This window comes from Ammodytes marinus (genome assembly GCF_949987685.1).
Source record: "Ammodytes marinus genome assembly, chromosome: 10".
Taxonomy (NCBI): domain Eukaryota; kingdom Metazoa; phylum Chordata; class Actinopteri; order Uranoscopiformes; family Ammodytidae; genus Ammodytes; species Ammodytes marinus.
The window spans coordinates 28,288,829-28,313,678 of record NC_137214.1 but is presented as its reverse complement, the minus strand read 5'-3'; the positions used below and the strand labels follow the sequence as shown (position 1 = coordinate 28,313,678).

Genomic DNA, 24,850 nt, shown 5'->3' with positions numbered 1-24,850 from the left:
AGAGGTTAGAGGCTATTGTATCTTTAATTTGTGTGCTTTGAGGTGGGAATACACTTTCAGGTGCAATAAGGTCGCTATTAATGCACTGCTATGCTCTGAATACACCTCATTAATCAGGTCAATTGTATAGATATAGGGAAGAGAACTAAAGGGAAGAGGTAACTTTATTTTTTATGACTTTGTATGGCATAAAATATCAAGAACTAGAAGACCAAATACTCCTTATAAGTCGAGTTAAGTCTGTTTTAGGTGCACAGCCTGAAAATCATTTCAAAATCAAAATTCCTTAGAAGGGATTAATTTGGTGCCAAAAAGGGAAACATGTTATGCAATAGATGTTGTCATCAGAGCATGTTATATCTTTACCTGCGTGTGTGTGTGTGTGTGTGTGTGTGTGTGTGTGTATTTCATATAAGAATTAGATTAAGGTTAGGGTTACTGTAAGGGTTGGAGGGTTAGGCATTTAGTTGGGAGGGTAAGGGGCATTGCATGCATGCATTATGTCAGTAAATGTCCTTACTAAGATGGAAGTGTGTGTGTGTGGGTGTGTGTGTGTGTGTGTGTGTGTGTGTTGGAGACTTATTGCTTTGTGTGGAAAATGTTTCCCTTCATGGTCAAGTGTCAAAGCAGCACACGCGATGTTTAATGTTAATTCCGTGTTTCAGTCTAATATCCTGTAAGCCAGAGTACTGTAGTAGTAGTGCGAGTCAGAAGTGCATGGGCCTCTATAAGCTCGCACGTTTAAAGCAAATACAGTTACATAACCGTGTGTGGAGCCTGTGTTGATGGGCAAATGCTTAATGCATAGTTCAAGTGCTAAAAGTACGGATTTGGTTTTTATTCCCCCCTCTGCACATCATGTCTGAAAACCCTAGGACAAGTCAAAGGTGGAGTCAGTGATTCTGGAGAATGCTTATTGTAAACACCAGTGAATATCTCCTCATGATCCCATTACCTATACTGTGTGTGTGCTGGAAAGAAATCCAGTGTTAATACACAGCTAGGCTCTGTGTTAACAGGAATTTTGCTAACTATGGTGGGCTCCATTGTTTACATACCAGTTTACAAAGCCTAGGCTGAGTGTTAACACTGGACTTTTTTTCAGTACACAGTACGGACAGGTAGCAGATCAATTGGAAATATTAACTGATTTCGACAAAAAACATTTTTGTCAACAACCATTCTCCAGAATTGCTGACTTCACCTTTAAGTAGTTTAATATACAAAGCAGAAATGTGCAGCTACCAAGGCTCTGTCTGCTTATTCCTGTATTTATAAACAACGCTTTTACACTAAACCCTCCGGTTCCATTCATTGAGGGGGACAAAACCCCAAACAGGATTATGATTTTACATCTTTTAAGCTTTTCCAGCCCCCCACCCCACTCTCTTCCATAATGCAAAAGCCCTGGATGAGATAAGCTATTACATGTCTTCTGGGTCTGATAGACACATGTGTAAATAAGACTGGTGTGTGTGTGTGTGTGTGTGTGTGTGTGTCTGTCTGTCTGTCTAAGGCTGCTGGACCGTGACATGACGAAAGGATTTAAAATGTCACGAAATGGTCATTAAATGTGACACTCGCTGTCTGTTCCAATAGGTTCTGTGACTGAGGTCAAGACCGACATTTATGTGACAAGTTTTGGGCCCGTGTCAGACGTTGAAATGGTATGTATTATATATGTATTATGTACCCACATCTTTAAAAGCAGTTAAAGTAATACTTCACCCATACAGAACCGGCGTTCTATCATTATAGAATCGCTATTTTAATATAATGAATGAGGTTTTTCTTCCCTCAGTCTTTCCTCAGTCTTCCCTTGGCCCGGTTGTCCTGTTAATCATAACCCTACATTTTACCATGTGTGATGTCACACACATAGTAAAACTACATAGGATCTCAGAGTTCAATACACCTTCATATTTCCACCGGTGAAGTAGGTCTTTAAACAGAATGTCCATGTACAGCATTGGAAAAATATAGAGACCACTCCATATGATCAGTGTATCTGTTTTTTTTTACGATATAAAGGTGTTTGTTTGTGAGTGAAATGAACAATTCTTGTTTTTTTTTATATCGATTACTGATAACATTTTCCCATAATTCAACAGCAGAAATATTGTAATGTACAGCATTTCTATAAATCAAAGGCACAATGTGTAGAATTTGAACAGATGTGGCAGAAATGGAATTTAATATTCATAAGTCTGTTTTAATTAGTGTATAAGCGCTTGACCTTAGAATGAGCTTTTTATATCTTCATATAGTAGCTGGGCACACAGCCACGTTGCACCGCCATGTTTCTTCAGTAGCACAGAACAGACACACTTAAAGGCCAACGTAGCTTCTGTTACTTCTACGAAAAGGGAAGGGTTAGCAAGGGAGCGTTGTAATCTAGAACTTTTACCACTAAATGATGCCAAAATACACAAATCTAACAGACTGTGCCCTTAAAGGTGCAGTGTGTAATATGACATCATCAAGAAAGTTCTACAAAGTTCTAGAATGCAACGCTCCCTGGGTAACCCCACCCCTTTCGAATAATAACAGAAGCTACAGTGGCCTTCAAGGACAAGAACAATTCTACATTTTAAACAATGCACATGATGACATTCCAACTATGACACTTTTAAGATGGCGGCACTAGGCCTTGGTCCAAAATATGCAGAAATATGGACATATATGAGACCCTTTCTAAGGGAAACAAAAATAATTCAAAACATTTTTATCAGCTATTATGCACTTAATTAAACATACTTATGGATATCATAATTACTTTCTACAAAATCTGCTAGGAAATAAAACCCAAAATTCTACACACTGCAGGTTTAATGTAGAGATGCAGATTCAAGAAGAATTTGGAATGGTCAGAGCTGTAGTATGTGTTGTTTTTGTGTTATTTATAGTATTACTTACACTCAACAAAAATATAAACGCAACACTTTTGTTTTTGCTCCCATTTTTCATGAGATGGACTTAAAGATCTAAAATTCATTCCAGATACACAATTGTACCATTTCTCTCAAACATTGTTCACAAATCTGTCTAAATGTGTGATAGTGAGCACTTCTGCTTTGCTGAGATAATCCATCCCACCTCACAGGTGTGCCACATCAAGATGCTGATCTGACATCATGATTAGTGCACAGGTGTGCCTTAGACTGTCCACAATAAAAGGCCACTCTGAAATGTGCATTTTTTTGCTTTATTGGGGGTCTGGGGACTCAGAACCAGTCAGTATCTGGTGTGACCACCATTTGCCTCATGCAGTGCAACACATCTTCTTCGCATAGAGTTTATCAGATTGTCAATTGTGGCCCGTGGAATGTTGGTCCACTCCTCTTCAATGGCTGTGCGAAGTTGCTGGAGACGGCTTATGGTGGAGAAATGAACATTCAATGCACGAGCAACAGATCTGGTTGACATTCCTGCTGTCAGCATGCCAATTGCACGCTCCCTCAATGCTTGTGGCATCTGTGGCATTTTGCTGTGAGACAAAACTGCACATTTCAGGGTGGCCTTTTATTGTGGACAGTCTAAGCTACACCTGTGCACTAATCATGATGTCAGATCAGCATCTTGATGTGGCACACCTGTGAGGTGGGATGGATTATCTCAGCAAAGCAGAAGTGCTCAAAATCACACATTTAGACAGATTTGTGAACAATGTTTGAGAGAAATGGTACAATTGTGTATCTGGAATGAATTTTAGATCTTTAAGTCCATCTCATGAAAAATGGGAACAAAAACAAAAGTGTTGCGTTTATATTTTTGTTGAGTGTATATTCACAAATTTTTTATCCCAAATCTGGTCATTGATACTTTTAATACTAGCAAACCCTTGCTACTGTGTATTGAGCTCCCAAACAAGATTTTTCACTTTTAGAAGACTTTCTTCCTGATAACAACTAAGCATCCTATCAACGTTGTATGATAGATAAGATAGACCTAAGATAAGTATATGAAGATCATTGTTATTCCCTATAACTAGGTGAACATTCACAACCCTTACTACTACTATATTGAGGTGCAAAACAAGATTAGAATTTTCCCTTTTTTAGCAGACATTCTTTCTGTTAATAGCTAAGCATCCCATACCAACCTTGTATGATTTCCCCTTATATTTATATATATAAGAATAGAATATACAGTATAGAAAAAAAGATCCACCTGTTACATCTCCATGTAGCACTTACGTGTGGCACCTTTTAGTTTAGTTTATTTGAAGCTATAGTAATTACGAGATTCTTGTTGTTCTGAGTTTGTACCTTTATTGTTAAATGCACTTAATGGAAGTCGCTTTGGATAAAAGCGTCAGCTAAAAAAAAAATGTAATGTAATATTTCCACCATTTCCCTTGTCTCAGGAGTACACAATGGACGTGTTTTTCCGCCAGACGTGGGTGGACCGGCGGTTGCGGTACGAGGGTCCGATGGAGATCCTCCGACTCAACAACCTGATGGTGACCAAAGTCTGGACCCCCGACACCTTCTTCAGGAACGGGAAGAAGTCGGTCGCTCACAACATGACCGCGCCAAACAAGCTGTTCCGCATCATGAAAAACGGCACCATACTGTACACAATGAGGTACTGCAGTGTGTGTGTGTGTGTGTGTGTGTGTGTGTGTGTGTGTGTGTGTCTGTGTGTGTCTGTGTGTGTGTGTGTGTACTCTCCATTCCAACATGCATTACATCATCTTTATGCACCTGTTGGATCATATTCAAAGCCAAAAACTTTAACGCAATGTTCAAGTGTATATTAAAAGCTATAGTGCGTAACTTTCATATAAATGCATGTCGGTTGTGTTCAAGCCATCGCCAAACAAGTTGACACAAAGTTGATTAAGCCTATCAGCTCTACAAAACTCTCTCTGTATTTCTCAGTATGGCAGCATTTACAAACTGGTGTGGCTCCCACCCCCGAAAATCCCAAGAAGCGACCAAAGAATGTTTCAGTTGTTGATTCTACTGATAAGAAAAAACTTGGACGTACGGCAAAAATACTAAAATCCATGTGCGATCACAGAAGGCTTTACCTCATGTAGATGCACCGACAGTGTTGTTGTAATATCTCAGAATTCCTCATGGGGGGGGGGAGTCACAGAAGTTACGCACTATAGCTTTAAAATGTGAAGGAATAATTGGGCTCTTCACATAATGCAGTAAAGTTGGAGAGGAGAGAAGACAGACTGCAAGCAGATTTGCAGTGTCAACAGTGCGGAGACTGCCAGGAAGTTTCAATCTAAAACTTAATAATAAAGCCATCAAGTAAATGCTCCTTTTGCTATTAAAGTGAAACAATAAAGTCAAAGTAAATCTCTAACCTTTTCTAAAGTGTTAACCTTTTGACAAACGCTTTTTATCTTGTTCGCTCTGCAAAATTGTACAGCTCCTCTTTTTAAAAATAGACAATTGCACATACAGCTCTGGAAAAAAATCAAGAGACCACTCCAAATTTTCAGTGTCTCTCGTTTGACTATTTATAGGCATATGTAGAATGAACATTTTGGTTTTTATACTATAAACTATTGACAACATTTCTACCAAATTCCAATACATTTTGTGTCACTGAGAACATTTTCAATAAGTTATGTAGAGATGAAGATTGAATTAAAATCCAGACTGGTCTCTTAATTTTTTCCGGAGCTGTATTTTTAAATACAAATATTTAACTGTAGGCTATGTATTTTATTTATCCTCTTTCAGATGCCTTTTTATTAATATTCTCTAGGTTTATGTCGATGCTTTATTGTGTGCACAGTCTGACCACAGCAAATTCATTGTATATGAGAATGTACCTGGCAATTTTAATCGCTAAGTAGTATGTATTCATAGCAGAGGGGCGACCGTGGCTCAGGTGGGAGAGTGGGTCGGCCAATGATCCAAGGTTCGATCCCCGCCCTGCCACCTGTGTCATGGTGTTTGTGTCCCTGGGCAAGACACTTCAACCACCTTGCCTTGTGTGAATGTCGATAGTTAGCCTGCTATCGGTGTATGAATGGTAACGTGCGAATGGGAACGGGTTTCCCTTGCAAAAGAGTCTCCGGTCTCAATGGGATTTACCTGTATAAATAAAGGTTAGAGAGTATTGCTTTGTTTTATCTTCTGCTAGTTTAGAACATGTATCACTCTTCTCCTCCGTGCAGGTTGACCATTAGTGCCGAGTGTCCCATGAAGCTTGTGGACTTCCCCATGGATGGACACGCCTGTCCCCTCAAGTTTGGAAGCTGTAAGTCCTCACTTTGTGTGTGTGTGTGTGTGTGTGTGTGTGTGTGTGTGTGTGTGTGTGTGTGTGTGTGTGTGTGTGTGTGTGTGTGTGTGTGTGTGTGTGTGTGTGTGTGTGTGTTAGATGGATAGACGGACAGATAGACAGATTGATGCATAGATAGATAGATAGATAGATAGATGCATAGATAGATATACAGTATGTGCACATGTGAATAACTTGTGGCCAATATGACATTAATATGAGGCACCTAAATACTTTAAAGTAAAAGAGGAAGCCCAAATAGGTTTAAGAACAAACATAACAAAAATCAAATATATTTATTTATGCATACAGTAGTGAATAAGTGAAATGTTGGTGAAGCTTGACAGTCTGATCCCTCTACAGAATCCAATAAAAGTATCAGTGCATGAATATTTATTTTTTTCAAATATGAAAGGCATGCAAAACATTGTGTTGGTAGGAAGCCCTATGTAGTATTTTCAATGGATGAATCATTATGGCATTTTACACCTTTGTGTCTTAGTCATGATGATAGTAGGTGTAAACAAATAAACCCACTGCTGAGGATACTGGTAGCCTCCACGCTGCATTTAAAATGATCTTGTCGCGTTTCACAGAAAACCCACTGGATTATTCAACATCCCTAAACAGGAGGCTTTAGCAATTTGCAAGTAAAACACAGCAGATAGCTTCAGCAGAGTTTTGAATTAAAGACCTACTTTACTGGTTGAAACATGGCGGTGTATTGAACGCTGAGATCCTATGTAGTATAAATGTGCAAATTGTTTTGAAATTGGTTCATCCTAGCCTGAGAATGGCCTCATTTATGGTCTCACTGTCTAACCCTACATTTTACCATGTGTGACATCGCACATGGTAAAATGTAGGGTTAGGATTAACCGGACAGCTGAGCCAAGTTAAGACTGAGGGAAGAAAAACGTCATTCATTATATTATAATAGCGATTTTATAATGATAGAAATCCGGTTCCGTATGGGTGAAGTATTCCTTTAAGTAGTTTACCTTACAGCAAGGGTAGAGGGTTCAGTGAGAGGGAACAAGGTAGAAAGGGTTTGACTAGAGTTATAGGAGAGACTCTTTGAGGAATATGTTATATATGAGAAAAACTAATATCACTACAAATGTGTTAAATATGAAACTACAGCCAACAGATGGTTAGGTTAGCCTTAGCGTAAAGACTTGAAATAGCTGGAAACGTTTTGGCCAAAGGTTAACAAAATCAGCTTACAGGCACCAAAGAAAACGTACTAATAAATGAATGTTAAATCTTGTGTTATCTCATTTGAATTTGAAAAGGATAATAATAAACTGTATGAACATTAAACAGGAAACACATTGTATATTCAGCCATAGTTTAAAAAAATAAGATTCTAAAATAAAACACACTTGATAAAAGAGGATAAAAAATAACAAATTCAAAGAAAAAAGTAACTATTCATATATTTATATAACTATTTCCTTTTTTATTTTCCTAATTTGAATGATTCATCTATACTAACTAAGATGCCTTTTTTAAATTAAGTTTTGGAAAAAGTTTAGGTTGGTTAAAAAAAAAAAAGTTTGTCCTGCCCTGACTCTAAAAAGACAATAGCTCGATCAAATGCCTGCTCTCTGCTCGGTTGCTGAAAAAAAGACACTGATGGGCTCACAATGCAATCAAATGTAAACTCTAAACAATGAAGCATTTTATTCTTTATATGTGAACAATGGAGCCCTGCAGCTGAGCGTTTGTTTATTCTATCTTGGGCCTCACTGGTCAGCAAAAAGGACTTATCAGGAATACAAGGAGTTTCTCAAATACAGCGGCATAGTCTTATCTTAGTAGAGGCAGCAATTTGAAGATTATATCTACGAGAGAAAGGGAAACGAAAAAGACATGAGTTTTGTTCAAATCCGCTGTCAATTATCCATTGTGGTGACATTGCTGCGGAGGACAAATCCAGAGACATTTTTCAGTCATTGTCATCCTCTTTCGTTCACCATCTTGCTCTGTTCTGTGCCAAGCCTCCAGTCAGTAAAGTAACCATGGATCTGTGGTGGCCTTAAGCTAAGGAAAGGTCACAATCCCTTTCCTCTGCCTCAGGATAACACAGACCTATACAGCTATTTTCCATAGCTCTCTGTGTGTGTGTGTGTGTGTGTGTGTGTGTGTGTGTGTGTGTGTGTGTGTGTGTGTGTGTGTGTTTTTTGCTTGTACAGGAATCTTTGTGAGGACCAATTTTAGCTTTTAACTGTCAGAGTGAGGACATTTGAAAATGTTGCCCAGTCCTCACTTCTTCAAAGGCTTGTTTGAGGGTTAAGACTTGGTTTCAAGGTTCAGGTTAGAATTAGGTTTATGTTGGGGTTAGTGTGAGGGTTGGGGTTAGGCATTTAGTTGTGATTTTCTCTCAGTCTGCCATGCCTTTGCTTTCCCCAATCTCTCTCTCTCTCTCTCTCCCTCCCTTGCTCCCTCTCTCTCTCTCTTTCTCTCTCTCTCTTTTTCTCTCTCTCTCTCTTTCTCTCTCTCTCTCTCTTTCTCTCTCTCTCCCTCCCTTGCTCCCTCTCTCTCTCTTTCTCTCTCTCTCGCTTTCTCTCTCTCTCTTTCTCTCTCCTATTCTGTTTCTCCATCTGGACTTGTGCGTTCCACTCCATGACACACCCGAGTCATTTCGCTTTGGCAGCACAGTTGGTCTCCTGCCGATGTGTTGTCCCATAGGGAGTGACACAACACACACACACACACACACACACACACACACACACACACACACACACACACACACACACACACACACACAAAGACAGACAACTGGCATTTCTTTGTCGAGCAGAAGACCGCCTGGATACAAACAGCAAAACACTCTTGAGGAGGCAACATTTTGAAATTAAACCACTTGTACTGCTGCTTCTTAGGATTCAAAGTAGCCACTAAGTCAGACACGATGGAGAGTTTATTTGAATGAGGATGATATACTTTGTGAAATGCCTCCAAGAAGTCCAACCATATGGATTCTGTAGATCTAGAAAGTAAGCCATGTATTTTTTATTAACACATACGTATCATATAGACTCCAAAAATATACTCCTTATTATCATGCAAAATAGTATGTTAATTAACCTTTAGTTTCAATAGTCAACGAAAACAACGTAAGACATACATTATGTTGGAAAAATGTTGGACTTGAACTCGAAAATAAAGCATATACACACATAGGTTTTATGGCATTTGCTCACATAAGACAAAGCCCGTTCAAGGTATAAAAATGAGCTTTTCTATAACTATTGCTGCCATGCCAACCACATTCCATACAAACAATGTTTCCTATACTTCACATCTTCTTTCTTTTAATCTATCTTCCAGTAAGTTACTGACATTCTAGTGGCTGTCTCTACAGATGCCTATCCTAAGACAGAGATGATCTACAAGTGGACCAAAGGGCCTCAGCATTCAGTGGAGGTTCCTCCAGAATCCTCCAGTCTGGTGCAGTATGACCTCATCGGACACACCGTCTCCAGTGAAGAGATCAAGTCCATCACAGGTCAGACAAGATCACTGCTTTATCCATTTTGAGTTATGAGCTTAGATAGATAGATATGGATAAACAGACAGACAGACAGACAGACAGACAGACAGACAGACAGACAGACAGACAGACAGACAGACAGACAGACAGACAGACAGACAGACAGACATCAAGTCCATCACAGGTCAGACAAGATCACTACTTTTTTTTTTACGATGACATTTTTAAAATTTTCTTTAGTATCAACAAACATTCATAGAGCTAGTAACAGTATCAATTTTAAATCATTTCATTTCAAAAGCCTGAGCTAGGTACAATAAATAAAAGTGCAAAGTATGTTTATATTAAAAACTAACAAAAAGACCTTATAAACATGGAGGAAAAAAACAACAATGGACAGATCAATCATTTACATAAGGCTGTTTGAGTGTTAATACACAGCCTAGGCTCTGTAAACGGGCATAACTAGCCGATTGTGACGGTGGCCCACTTTTTTTCAGCGCACACCAGGTACGTACAGGTAGCAGATTGTGAGGAGATATTCACTGATTTCGACTAAAGGTGATTTTGACAACAAGCATTCTCCAGAATCACTGACTCCATCTTAAACAACAAGATTTGTAGCTTTGACTTTCGAAATGAAACATCACAAGTTGAGGCATCCCAGGGCCTTTCAGGTCACACAGATACTAAAAGATGCAATAGAGGAAAAAAAGGTTTTAGCAGCAGAGGGTTGCAACAGGTGGCATGTGTCTGTTTATGTGAAAATGGACGGGTTTAATAAAAGATAGAGATGTATGATAGAATAAAAATCAAATGTGACATCTGTCTAAAGCTTTTTAAGGTTAAGCACTTCAGTTGAAAAGGGTAAACTTTTTAACTTTTAGAAATCGTCTTGAAACTTTGACAGATTACTCACATTGAAAAAAAGATGTATTAAGAAAAATCTTTAATGTATTTTTCTAAATATTAATGTCCACATTTTTTACTCAACAGATTTTGGATACATCCTTTTTTATTTTGTAAATCTAAAAATGTGTACAGTTCTTACAAATGCTTTTTCGGCATGTTTTTAAGAGCAAAATTTATTGTTAATCAGATTATGGAAAGTTTTGTTGATGTAAGTGCTTTAGAGTTTGAGATGTTTGGTTCTCACTATTGAAAAAACCTGAATGTTGTCATAATGGCTTTTAAAGCTGGTTGTATAGGAGAAATATACAGACGCATACTGACAGTACAGCTAAATAAACACATAAATGTACATTTTGAACCTTTATTTAATTGTTGATGAAACATATCGGTGTATGAATGTGTGTGTGATTGGGTGAATGTGTACAAAACAATGTAAAGCGCTTTGGGTCTGTGAAAAACCAAGGAAAAGAGCTATATAAGTGGAGTCCATTTACCATTTTTACCATAATAATTTCCATTGTTTCTGCAGGTGAATATGTGGTGATGACGGTCTACTTCCACTTGAAACGTAAGATGGGTTACTTCATGATCCAGACGTACATCCCGTGCATCATGACAGTCATCCTGTCCCAAGTGTCCTTCTGGATAAACAAAGAGTCCGTCCCCGCACGCACAGTATTTGGTATGTAGTGTACACAGCACTCATCTCTCATCTGTTCATTTACTTGATGCCCACATGGCGACTACAGGAACTAGTTTAGTAGCGTTCTTTGCACTGATGGTCTCGTTTGCTCTTACAGGTCATTTATGATCATCAAAGGAAAAAATAAGACTGTTTCATTAAACATTTACAAATTCCTCATAGGAGGTTTAAGTCTGATTTAGTTTGTGTGGGACTGGAGAGGGAGTTTGGTGTTGTTGTGTGTGTGGATATCCATCCCTGCAGACACACAGACGTCCCGCCTCGTTGACTCCGACACTGTGACCCGCTGTGAGTGTGGAACAGGCAGTTTGTCAACAGAGACAGACTGGGGCTTCTTGGCTTCAGATACTGAGGGAGTAACAATATGTATTGAGTGATCATTTTCTAAAATTTTTTAAAGATATTTTTTGGGCAGTTTTGTTTTGTTAGACAGACTTGTAGAGACAGAGTTGAAATGGGGCAAAGAGGGGAAGACATGCAGAGAACTGACCCGGGCGGGATTCGAACCCTGGTCGCTTTTGACACGTTACAAGCAAAGTTCATTGCAATGTTTATCTGGAATAAGAGTGTGCTGGTGTGGCCATTAACCAAAGCATAATTCTCGCTTATCCATGACCTTATAAATAGTTTAAGTGTTCTCGGAAATATGCTTCAATACAAAGTACAAAAATTTCTCTGCAGTCAAAAGGGCGCTTACGTAAGACAAAGTTGAATGTTTTCAATAACAAAATCCACAAAATACAAATCCGGTTTAAATAGAGCAAGCAATGACTTACTTATATTGTTTCTGATTTCACTGATACATACAGTACAGCACTCCAAAAAAAAGATTTTCGGATCCTACACGTGCGTGAATGTGGGTTCCTCATATCATACAACATCAGAATACGAAAAACACAGATGAAAAATATGTATTCAGCGTAACAAGAGCAAAAAGAGACTAAATCCACTATGAAATCCACTATATATATATATACGTATGTATTTATGTTTTCAAGTAGGGGAGAGTGGCCTAAGTTGTGCAACTTTTTACTCAAAGTGATTTTAACGTGAGGCCTTGACAGTTATGTCTCCAACTCAAATATGTACATATATTTCAGGATGTTGTGCATCCCTGGCAATAAAAACTTTGGATCTGGAATAAACTGTTTAAGAAATATAGCTTTCGGAAAAAAAGTTGTCTTGTGGCACAACTTGCCCCCGGTGTGGTGTAAGTTGTGCCACAAGAGAGAATACCATGGGGTAAATTGTGCCATTGATATATATCTCATAAACTGTAATGCAAGACAAATCCACAAGACAATTACTTATTTAAGGTTTATTTAAAGTAAATAAAGTAAATATTTTACAAAGATTGAAGGTCAATTTTCTTAAACAAGGCCTAGCAGATCTAGGTGGTTTTGCCTGCAAAGCTCACAATGACAAAGTCACCATTATCATCTTTCTGGCCATCTGAACTCTCATCAGTGGTGTCGTTAAGTGGAATTGAGATGTCACTCTCTTCTGAGCTACTGTAGACAATCACTTTCTTTTTGGTGACCAGCGTATACAGCCATGCCACTGGCACAACTCTCAGAAATGTACTGCGCACTAGTTGCTCCGTGCTTGTGACTGCCACCTGACAAATGTGATTCCCTCTACATTTCTGCCTTTAAATCAAGGCTCAAAACCCATCTTTACACCCTGGTTTTTCCTCCCCATTAACTATCTTACCTCTGCACTACTATCTTTGTTTATATTTGTGGATGTATGGGCTTTATGTCTTTTATTTTTGTTATTGTTATTTTACCTTTATTGTTTATCTACTGAATGCACTATGTACAGCACTTTGGACAGTGCAAACTGTCATAAATGTGCTTTTATAAATATATTTTACTTACTTACTTACTTATAACTCACATAGGCCCTTTGGCACAAATCACCCCAACCCCAGAATTTTGGATAATAGGCATGATGCAGCAGTTTAGGGCTGACATCGTGCTAACTATATAGACACAAAGTGTAGCATACTAAAGCACTAAAACATGTGTCAAATGTTTTCAAACGTGTCTATAATTGTTCAGAGACAATAATCAAAAAACCATGATCATGGAAATTTTACTTTGAAAGGCAAAAAACAGTTTTTTGAGCTTAAATGTGCTTATATCTTATTCCATGTTTCTCCCTTCTTTACAGGATGAGTCAAATGGATGGCTCTTCTTAAATATGTGGTCACATTTCCAATTTCTTCTATGGTTTTCTAGAAACAAGGGATGGCACACTTCCCAAACCGCACAACTTAGGCCACTCTCCCCTATATCCATCGACCATCTCAGTTGAGAAAAGCTTTAAATCAGAGGTTATTATCTTCAGTCTTTAGTCTGTGGCCTGAAGCTGCACCTATCACACAGTCACACATCCTGTCAGATTTTTTAACTAAGTTTTACAATATCAATGAACATTTATTTTCAATGAAATGTTTGTACGAGCTTATTGATACACCCTACTTTGATATCATACTAGAATTTTCACTATTTTAGACCAGGTTTCTAGATACTTTAATAGCTTTGGCCTCAAGCCATACCTATCAAAGTCACCCAGCTGCTTTTGACAGACAGGTATGTCGGTCACGTCTGGCGGGCGCAGGGGATGAGTGTATGTCGGGCAAGGACTCAGGACTCCGCAGCACACGTTGTCCCAGGTCCCAAACGCAAAGGGGATTTTCTGCAAATCACATTATTGCGATTGGTTAATAATAAAAAACCAAGGACGAGTGATGAGCTATGGGCTTATAGGCTACTGTAACCTTCTGTTGTTGTAGGGGAACACACACACACACACACACACACACACACACACACACACACATGCACACACAGGCGCACACACACAGGTTTGGTTTGGTTTTTATAGAATCTCTCACAGCAAACTGTGACATTCAGGACCAGGGATGGACAATGACGTAAAATGTGTCCTTTAGTTTTGTGTGTTGTAAAAACTCTCTTTACTTTAATTGAGGAGTGAGAGATATACTTCAGGCAAATATAAGATCTTGGTGTTTTAAAGGTGTAGTCAGCGTTTCTGGAGAACGCTTGTTGTCAAAATCAGAGAATAGCTCCTCACGATCCACTATTGTCCGTACAGTGTTTGCTCTGAATAAAGATCCAGTGTTAATTCACAGCCTAGGCGCTGTAAACGTGAATTTTTGCTAGCTACCGTGGCCCCTCTTTGTTTACATACCCTTTGTTTACATACCAGTTTATAAAGCCTAGGCTGTGTATTAACACTGGATTTTCGTCCAGTTAATGTATTGATAGCCAATTGTTGCTAACATACCAATTTTTACAAGGTGATACAAATGGCCATGTTGCGTTTGTGGGAGGTGGGAAAATACAGTTGTAAATACTGTGGTTCTTAAAATGGACATTTTGATTTTATAATATAAACTACTGACAACATTTCCACCAAATTCACAATAAAGATATTGTTATTTATAGCATTTTCAATAAGTAATGTAGAGAGTGTAATTTTTTCCGGAGCTGTATATTAGGCCCATTATCCCCTCTGCAATCAGTAATGATGTGATGGATCCCAGCGTAATGTACACGGGTTATTGAACACAACACTAATGATCTTAATCTCCAGTTATTAGGCAGCGACATGAAGACTATCTCTCACTGTGGGTTTCTCTCTGATCTCACAGTACAACAGTTGCTGTTATGATTAACCCACTTCTAATTAGATTAATATAATATGCACGTTTATAGTTGATCTGAATTTTCTTCTAATCACGTATTATGGACAAGAATGAATCATGTAATGAAGAAAAACACGATTGATTCATGTCATCTAAGCATATTTCTAGTTTGCTAATCATACGCATGCCCTAGTTAAATTGTTTGAGTGTACAATGAGATGGTGTTCAGTCTGAATTGTGAATAATTTTTATTACCAATTAGATTTATTATGTTTCGAGTTGTTGTTTGAATTAAGCGGAACTGTAGCGATTTCCAACGTCAAATTTTTCCTCTGATGATCATAAATGACGTGTAACAGCAAACGAGACCATAAGTGAAAAGAATGCTATTTTTATATAGTTATTATCAATGCATTTGCATGGGTCCCATTTTTCCCTGGAACGATTTAAGGAAGGCAGACCAGATCATACTGTGTATATGAACGGTTCTTAATCAAAGTTTGCTTTGCTTCACTATGGTCATGTTACCATTATTTCATTTAACTTTTATTTATCCTCGAGAGACCAATCTGACATAGTCACATATTAATACATTACCTCACTGCAAAACATCCTGCAGTCTTTCTTTCAATCACTTCCTAAACAAGTGCACTTGCGGTGTGGTAGAAACACTACCACTTTTTAAAGATTATTTTTTGGCATTTTCAACCTTTATTGGATAGAACAGAGTTGAAATGGGGAAACAGAGAGAGAGGGCGGATGACCTGCAGTAAATGTCCACGGGTTGGATTTGAACCCGCGACCACTGCCATGAAGGCCGGAGCCAATACGGTACGCGCTCTATCCACTACGCCACCGGAGCGCCCGAAACGCTACCACTTTTATCCAACAAAAACTCAAACTTCCTCGTGGCTACTATAATAACACTGTCCTATTTTTTTTTCTCCCCCTGAAGGCATCACCACAGTCCTCACCATGACGACCCTTAGCATCAGTGCGCGCCACTCGCTGCCCAAGGTGTCCTACGCCACGGCCATGGACTGGTTCATCGCCGTGTGTTTCGCCTTCGTCTTCTCTGCGCTCATAGAGTTCGCTGCTGTAAATTACTTCACCAACGCACAGCTGGAGAGGGCCAAGAGGAAGCCGGCCAAATGTCCCCCGGGCCCCCAGACCACGCCTGTCAAGGTCAAGGACACGGAGGAAGTGCTGCAGGTGATTTTAATAATTATCATTTTCTTTGTCTCTCTCTCTCTCTCTCTCTCTCTCTTGCTCTCTCTCTCTCTTTCTCTGTCACAGACAATATCTTACTCTCTGCCTCTCTCTCTCTCTCTAACTCTCACACTCTCTCTACCTCCCTCTCTCTCTCTAACTCTCCCTCTAACTCTCCCTCTTTCTCTCTCCCTCTCTCTTTCTCTCTCTCTCACACTATATCTATCTCCCTCTCTCTTCCTCTCTAACTCTCCCACTTTCCCTCTCTCTTTCGCTCTCTCACACTCTCTCCACTCTCCCTCTCTCTCTCCCCCCTCTCCCTATCTCCCTCTTCTTCTTTCCCTCTCTCTTTCTCTTTCCCTCTCTCTCTTTACCCCCCCTCTCTCTCCCTCTCCCTCTCTCCCCCCCTCTCACTCCCCCCCCCCCTCTCTCTCTCTCTCCTCAAAGTGGCCGTGGTGAATGATCTGATAGCACTTACCTCGAAGGAGCTCTTACACAGCATGTCCCTTATTATGTGCTTACTGTATCTGGCCTTCAGCCGAGACGTTCCAACAGCCAGGTGGGCCAGTCGCCTGAGGATTATCAGCTGTGCTTCTGCTCAGAAATGTAGAGAAAACAGGAGGAATTAAAGTAGTATAAATATATTTTTTAAACACTTTTATTTTTTCATTTTCTTATTAAGGAGCACAAACACACAACTAAAAAAGTAAACACACAAACAAAAGACAAAATAAAATAAAGAACACTAACATGGTGGACTCTATAATAGTAGTATAATTTTTAACATGAACATGACTAGACATCAATAAATTGCCGTGCTGTTACGGTAGCGACACAATCTTGTCCTTATTGGCTGCTCCATAGGGACTACTTTTGTAGTTTCTGTGTAGAAAAAGTTTTCTCTGGCACTGTCACTGTTCCTGAAAAAATAGCAAAACCTTTAATTTATTTCTACCTATTTCTTTCACCTGATTACATGGACAAGTGCGCTGTCAACCAGAGCTTGACATGTTGAAACAGGTGCTTGTTGAATACAGTTAGTGTGATGGACTGTCAACTAACACACTGTGTGTGCGTGTGTGTGTGTGTGTGTGTGTGTGTGTGTGTGTGTGTGTGTGTGTGTGTGTGTGTGTGTGTGAAAATAATCGTCAATGTCTGATACCCCGAGATCAGGCTGGATAAATTCAGCTGCCAATTCGTTGACTTTATTTTACTTTATTTATTTTAGTGAAGAAATCCGAGTATGAAAACAGCTTCACAAAACATACTGTGTATCAAGAGGATTTCTCAACGATTCTGGTGTTTTCTGCGGGACTTTTATTTTGAAAATCCCTGTGAATAAATTGACATAATCTTCTATTTCTGTGTCACTAGTTGAAACAAATCACATCGACGCCATGATAGCTGACATGTGGACCAGAATCAGCATACATGAATATGCCATGAAGCTATTTTAAAGCTCTTAGGCTGTCTGACGAACATATGCAGGCTACACATCACTGTAATATGTTTGCATGTTGTGCATAGTAATAAATATATGAAACTCTTCTTAAACAGATGGTGAAAGACGGGAGATATATAATGCATATTCCTAAGGCTTAACGTTCTTCTTAAAAGATAAACACAGCTCTGGAAAAAAATTAAGAGACCATTCCAAATGTTCAGTGTCTCTTGTTTTATAGGCATATGTTTGAGTAGAATGAACATTTTGATTTTATAATATAAACTACTGACAACATTTCTACCAAATTCACAATAAAAATATAGTCATTTAGAGCATTTTCAATAAGTTATGTAAAGATGAAGATTGAAGAAAAAATCCAGACTGGTCTCTTAATTTTTTTCCGTGGCTGTATAGTATATCGGTCTAACTTTTAACTTTTATCATTGACGCTATAGCTGACATAACCCAGCAATGCACATACAGTATGTCATTTTTTACACTAAATACTTAAAGTTGCCCCCTCCCCATCCAGTCCAAATCCCAGTGTGGTGTAATCATTGCCTGAATGCAGTGCAGTATATAGTGACAACAGCACTGGCTTCAGCTAGTGGATTAGTAGGTTTCCAAGGCAACGCAGCCCTTGGTTACACAGTACATCTGTATAGGGGTTTTTTTTTCAGGAAAGGCTGTTTGGCATTGCGTTAGTGTTAGGGGAATTAATACTGTGTTCCTTGAGAGCAGGTCCCAAAAAAAAGTCTTTGGCACCAGTTGGGTCAATGTGGGTTGGGGATTTTCTTTTAGGATCAAAACACTCACGCACACTGCCTCATGTTTGTTTGTCTCCCCTGTAAGCTATTGTGATATGTTTTTTTTTTTTTTTTTTTTTAGGTGTACATATTCTTTTTGTAATTTTATTTTTTTAATATATTTTTTTGGCACTTTTTCCCTATACTTTACAGATACAGAGACAGAGATTAAATGGGTTAGAGTGTGGGATAGATGACATGCAGAGAACGACCCGGGCTGGTGTACTATACACAAATCATTTTAATATGCCTGTGTAAAAGCAACCAAGTAAAAGATAATGATGTAATGATCTGTTCTGAAAAAGAGTGCTATATAAACAAAACATCCACTATCCTTACTTACCACACAGTATAATGAATTATTTCAAATCCTGGTATGGGACGGGGTTAGGTTGTGGGAGGGGGATTATTCATGCAAATGCCTCAGAACCAGGCATAACACTCGGCCCTGCTTGAAAACATCATCTCTGAAAGGATAAGCTCCTTTGACGCTATACGCTAGTGCTACCTACTTCTCTGTCCTAAGCCCGTGTGAAATGAGTGAAATGAGGGGCGGGGGGGGGGGGGGGGGCATCTGTATATCGCACATAGTCTGAACTCTGCTTTCCATATGAAGGCCATATGTGTGTGTGCGTGTGTGGGGGTTAGTCTGTAATCTGATCAATATGACAAGGTTTAAGTTTTGCCCCGTGTGTGTGTGGGTGTGTGTGTGTGTGTGTGTGTGTGTGTGTGTGTCTCTCTGTGTGTGTGTGTGTGTGTGTGTGTGTGTGTGTGTGTGTGTGTGTGTGTGTGTGTGTGTGTGTGTGTGTGTGTGTGTGTGTGTGTGTGTCTCTGTGTGTGTGTGGGGCGGGGGTTAGTCTGTAATCTGATCAATATGGCAAGGTTTAAGTTGTGTCCCGTTCGGCTTTTACAGTAAAGAAAAAGTAAGTGAGATTTATGTGAACGTTACTCACACTAGAAATCCTTGTGTTTCTTTCTCTCAAATGTTTACCTGCATTAAAAAAATTAAATAAAAAATTCCCTTGAGACTATCTCAGATCAGAACCATCTATCCATATCTACAGGTGAAACTCGAACAATTTGAATATCGTGCAAAAGTTCATTTATTTCGGTAATTCAACTTAAAAGGTGAAAATAATATATTATATAGACTCATTACATGCAAAGTGAGATATTTCAAGCCTTTATTCACTATAATTTTGATATTTATGGTTTACAGTTTATGCAAACCCCTAATTCAAAATCTACAAATTTGAATATTACATGAAATCAATAAAAAGGGAAATGTCGGCCCTCCTATAAAGAATAATCATCTATATGTACTCAGTACTTGGTTTGGGCCCCTTTTGCATGAATTATTGCCTCAATTCCAATTCATTTGACATGATATTCTAATAATATGAGTATCACCTGTATGTTTGACAGAATTCAACCGCCTCTGAAACAGCATTCAGATCATGATGGGACACTTCCTCCGTCATTATGTGAAAGGAGCAGATTATAAAACAGAGGATGACTCATGCCTGTCTATTTAGGCTAATACCAAAAGCCTCTGGATATTTGACATTTTGAAAAAATCTGTCTGTTTGTTTGTCTGCCTGTCTATCTACTTTAGATATACAGCTCTGGAAAAAAATGAAGAGATCACTCCAATTGTTCAGTGTCTCTTTTCTTACTCTTTAGATTAAAATAGTTTGATTTTACAATATAAACTACTGACATTTCTACCAAATTCAAGCCAGATTTATAGGCTATACCAATACCATTATAGCTTTGATGAGCTTATATGGGGTGATAATATAGTTTTTTACTTTGATTTATTGTTCTGTTTTGACTGTATAATATTAGCAAATAGCCTATCACATTAAGTGACTTACTGGTAATTGTTCCTTTCCCTGTTTCACCACAGAATCCTGACACCAACGGTAACCTGAGGAAGAGGATGAACTACATCTACAACCAGGACAGCGGGCAGCAGCAGCAGAAAGCCCAATCCGTCACCAACATCTCCGGCGTCGGACGAGCCAGAGCGCTACGATCGTTAGCCGCCAGAGGAGCTAACGGTAGCTCTTCCACCACCCTCCTGTCCCGCTCGAGCCCCAAATCCGAGAGCCTCCTCAGTGTGGCCTCTTCCTCTGCCCACCTGGTCAAAGGCACACCGCAGACCGCAGCTTCCACACCGGACGTTATGACTGGGACGCCATGTAAGCAGCAAAACGCCAACTCATCTTCGTCGCTACAGCATCTGTTGGCGCCAAAATTGGAGAGAATTCAAATCATGGGGAAGAATTTTGAACCGAAGCAGACTCCGTGCTCGCAGCCCACCACGGCCGGGATGGGTGGAACCAGCAAAATTGACAAGTATGCACGGATCCTTTTCCCAGTGTCCTTCGGGGCTTTCAATATGGTCTACTGGGTGGTGTACTTATCCAAAGACACAAATGTCGCGATGGGTGGCTAAGTGGCTAGTGGCTAGTTGCTATGTTTTGGCACCAAGAATTGAAGACTCTTGAAGAATTTTTCCTTTTACCAGATGGGGAGCTAAAGAAGGATTATTTTATGGGAGTGTGTTCAAACAATATGAGGAAGATGTTGTTTTTTTGCCATACAGATAAACAAAAAAGTGCTCGCCTAGCACTGCCATATACCGGAGGAAAAAAACCCTCAGAATATGTATTTTTTTTTCTCTTCTTGAAGTCATCAAACAACAAATACAGGAACAAACGCAGAACATTAGAAATAGCTGACTTAACAGAAGAGAGATGTGCATATGCGACCGTGCTCTTTGCATCGTGCTGTAGTTTGACTGGGGCGGACTTCATTGGCTTCATTTGACTCATGATCCCTGTTTGGCCCGCAGTCAAGATAATGGAAGATGGGGATTTTTTCATTTTCCTATTTTTGTACCCTGCACCTGTTCGGGTGTGTGTGTGTGTGTGTGTGTGTGTGTGTGTGTGTATGTGTGTGTGTGTGTGTGTGTGTACCACCACAGTCCTGGAACAAACTGCACCAACGCTATGTAAATACTGTATATGAGTTTATTAGGATAAACAGATTTATATTTAATGATTATATTGTAATTCCATTTGAATTTTAAAGGTGGAGTCAGCGATTCTGGAGAATGCTTGTTGTCAAAAATGATTTTTTTTTGTCAAAATCTGTAAATATTTCCTCATGATCAGCTATACCTATCCGTGCTGTGTGTGTGTGTGTGCACTGAAAAATAATCCAGTGTTAAAACACACACCATAGGCTCTGTAAACAGGCATGTTGCTAGCTACGGTGGCCCCTCTTGTTTACCAGGCCTTTGTTTACATACCAATTTACAGAGCCTAGGCTGTATATTATCACAAGATATTTTCCCCTCGCGCACGTAGCGCATTTTGAAGAGTCACTGATTTGGACAAAAATGCGATTTCGACAACAAGCATTCTCCAGAATCGCCGCCGACTACAACTTTAAAACGTTGTTACATCGTTGCCATCATGATAGAAGAGATGAAATACTATAATTCCTCAATACTCGTCAGATGACCTTCAATCTACCCTAAAAATAGATAAGTTTATGATCTTAATAAAAATCCTCGACCCGGTTGAGTGATGCTTTGGGATTGGGACCCGATTCCGCCCTTGAAAGCCGCTCTCTTGTACAGTTCGTTAAGGCCGATACTTGCAAAGCATTTTTTTCTTACACAAGATGGATTAACTAATCTGGAAACACTGGAGATGAAATTTCTGTGGGATCAGTCTTTGGGCAGAATAGTAGTAAAGACAAGTTGATATCTCATGTAACAGTAGGATTTAAGCTTCTTTCTGAAATATCCGGGTTGCCAAAGCGTAGTAGAGAAAAAAGACTGTGCGAGTGATTAAAGTTCAGTAGTTTTATAGCATGAACGCATAGAGAGAAAGACTAAAGCCCCTATCTCACTGGGCTGCGACAGTGTGCGACAAGTTGGAGACACAAAATTGCGAGAAAATATGCAAATTAGCGTCAATTTTCACTTGCAGTCTCACTGAGTTGGTTCCTCACGACACATTTGCGAATTTCCTGGCCAAAACTTGCCGGGAGCTCGCATTTTTGTCTCAAATCAGTCGCAATTTAGTTTCATATGTCGCCAGACCCTCGCAAAGTTGTCTCACACTTCTCGCACTTTCTCGCGGAGACTAAATTGAGAAGGGTTTGCGCAATTTAGAGACATCTGCGACGACTCTGAGAGTAGATTTGTCGCACACATTTTTTGAACATGTTCAAAACTCAAGCGACAGGACTGCGAGGCTCTGCGACTCGAGAGGAAATTGAGAACCCTGCGAACGTTTCAAGACAGTTTAGAGACTCCCTTGCGTATGCAGTCTCCAACTTGTCGCAAACAGTCGCAGCCCAGTGAGATAGGGGCTTAAAGTAAAGCCATTTGTTTGTAGATCCTCGCAGCAAGAATACAGTGAGTTGGATGTTTGTTTATAGGGACTTTTACAATAAAGGAAAAGTGAGTGATGTGTTCACCACCAGATGTGACTGCTTTAAGTGTTTCTGTACCCTTCTTTTTATTTTTTTTATTGCTATTTTTTGGCATTTTCAAGCTATATTAGACAGTACAGAGTTGAAATGGGGAGACAGAGAGAGATGGGGGATGACCTGCAGTAAGGGTCCACGGGTAGGACTTGAACCCGCGACCACTGCAACGAAGGCTGGAGCCAATATGGTACGCGCTCTATCCACTACACCACCAGAGCGCCCGTTTCTGTACCCTTTTAAAGGTGGAGTCAGCGATTCTGGAGAATGCTTGTTGTCAAAATCACTTTGTGTCCAATTCAGGGAATATCTCCTTACTATCCTCCACCTGTACGTAGTGTGTGCACGCTGAAAACATAAATCCAATGTTAATTCACAGCCCAGGCTCTGTAAACGGGCATGTAATCGCTCACTGCACCTTTAAGTTTGATCACACGTCATATTATTCCACTGCTTTTCATTGTCTTGGATATTTCTCACGTCTCACTGGATAAGGTCAATGACGTGTTGATATTAAAAGCTGGAAAGGCCCAATCAAGCACAAACACATTATGATTGATTAATTGGATTTATTTGACATACAAATAAAAATCGAACATATCAAAAATACAAAACAAAATTTGGAGTTAGATGACGTGTCATTCATTTGACCACTGTTCATTTTGACTAGAACTAGATTTAATAAGATAATTGTCAGCAAGAAAAAGTCCTAATAAAACTCTGACTGCCTCCACTCCAGCTGCCTCTGTTCGGATTGTGCTTCAAAAATATATATCTATATAAATATCTTTATTTTTTTATAAGATAGTTTTTGGGCATTTTCAAGCTTTATTTGACAATACAGAGTTGACATTGGGAGACAGAGAGAGAGAGAGGGGGGATGACCTGCAACAAAGGCCGGAGCCAATATGGTACACGCTCTATCCACTACGCCACCGGTGCACCCCCCCCAGAAATAGTTAAATTTTTTTGAAAATGCTTTCTTTTTTTTGCATTCTAGCTGAGAGTTTCAATGAGTTGAGTGATACCATTTCCATTATAGACAGTAGTGGGTTTGCTTTGCTTGGTTTAGTCAAAATGACCTAAATCAAGACTAAAGTCACAACCAAGAATCCAGACCAATGCTAGTCCCACACTGCATGACACACTTAAAAGATCAAATGTAGAACAGGCAAACCATAGACACTCCACAAACTCAACTGTAAGAGCCACATTCCCTTTAAACACCCACACAGGAGCTTTTTCTTGCCCTTGTGAAATACAGCTCTGCAAAAAATTAAGAGACCAGCCTGGATTTTTCTCAAATCTTAATCGCTACATAACTTATTGGAAATACTCTTAATGACAAAACATTTATTGGAATTTGGTAGAAATGTTGTCAGTAGTTTATATTATAAAACCAAAATGTTCATTCTACTCAAACGTATTCCTATGAATAAATAGTAAAACGAGAGACACTGAACATTTGGACTGGTCTCTTAATTTTTTACAGCGCTGTATGTGTTTTGGATCATTTCCAGAGCAATTTGATCAAATGTTTGTGAATACCTTGTCTCCCATATCAGGCAGTTCCCTTGCTGTTGCTTACTAGCAGAAAGTGTCATCTCCCGGAAGTCTTACAGTACAATATAGTTCATCCAGTAGTACCGCAGATATTATGACCCAGTTCATCCTCCTACCCTGAATAGAAACGTCTTTGACTTATTTAGGTGGGGGGTGGGGGGGGGGAGGCGTTGTGAGGGAATATTTTTTGAGTTGTGGCTCAGAGGGTGGGTTAACGCTGGTGCCACTTACCTTATAACAATGCCATTAATGCATAGATATCACTTAATAATTTGAT

At 39.4% G+C, this 24,850-nt stretch overlaps 1 protein-coding gene across 1 annotated transcript in view; it reads left to right on the top strand.

The window, feature by feature from the left end:
- Positions 1-20,962, top strand: part of gabra4 (gamma-aminobutyric acid type A receptor subunit alpha4) — a gene marked incomplete at both ends in the record, with an annotated part of 21,792 nt that extends 830 nt beyond the window's left edge. The window contains 7 exons of the mRNA XM_080035552.1: positions 1,600-1,667; positions 4,367-4,587; positions 6,146-6,228; positions 9,623-9,766; positions 11,193-11,345; positions 15,998-16,254; positions 20,411-20,962. Coding sequence (XP_079891678.1) covers positions 1,600-1,667; positions 4,367-4,587; positions 6,146-6,228; positions 9,623-9,766; positions 11,193-11,345; positions 15,998-16,254; positions 20,411-20,962 — 1,478 coding nt within the window. The remainder of the gene's footprint in view (positions 1-1,599; positions 1,668-4,366; positions 4,588-6,145; positions 6,229-9,622; positions 9,767-11,192; positions 11,346-15,997; positions 16,255-20,410) is intronic.
- Between the last annotated feature and the right edge of the window lie 3,888 nt (positions 20,963-24,850).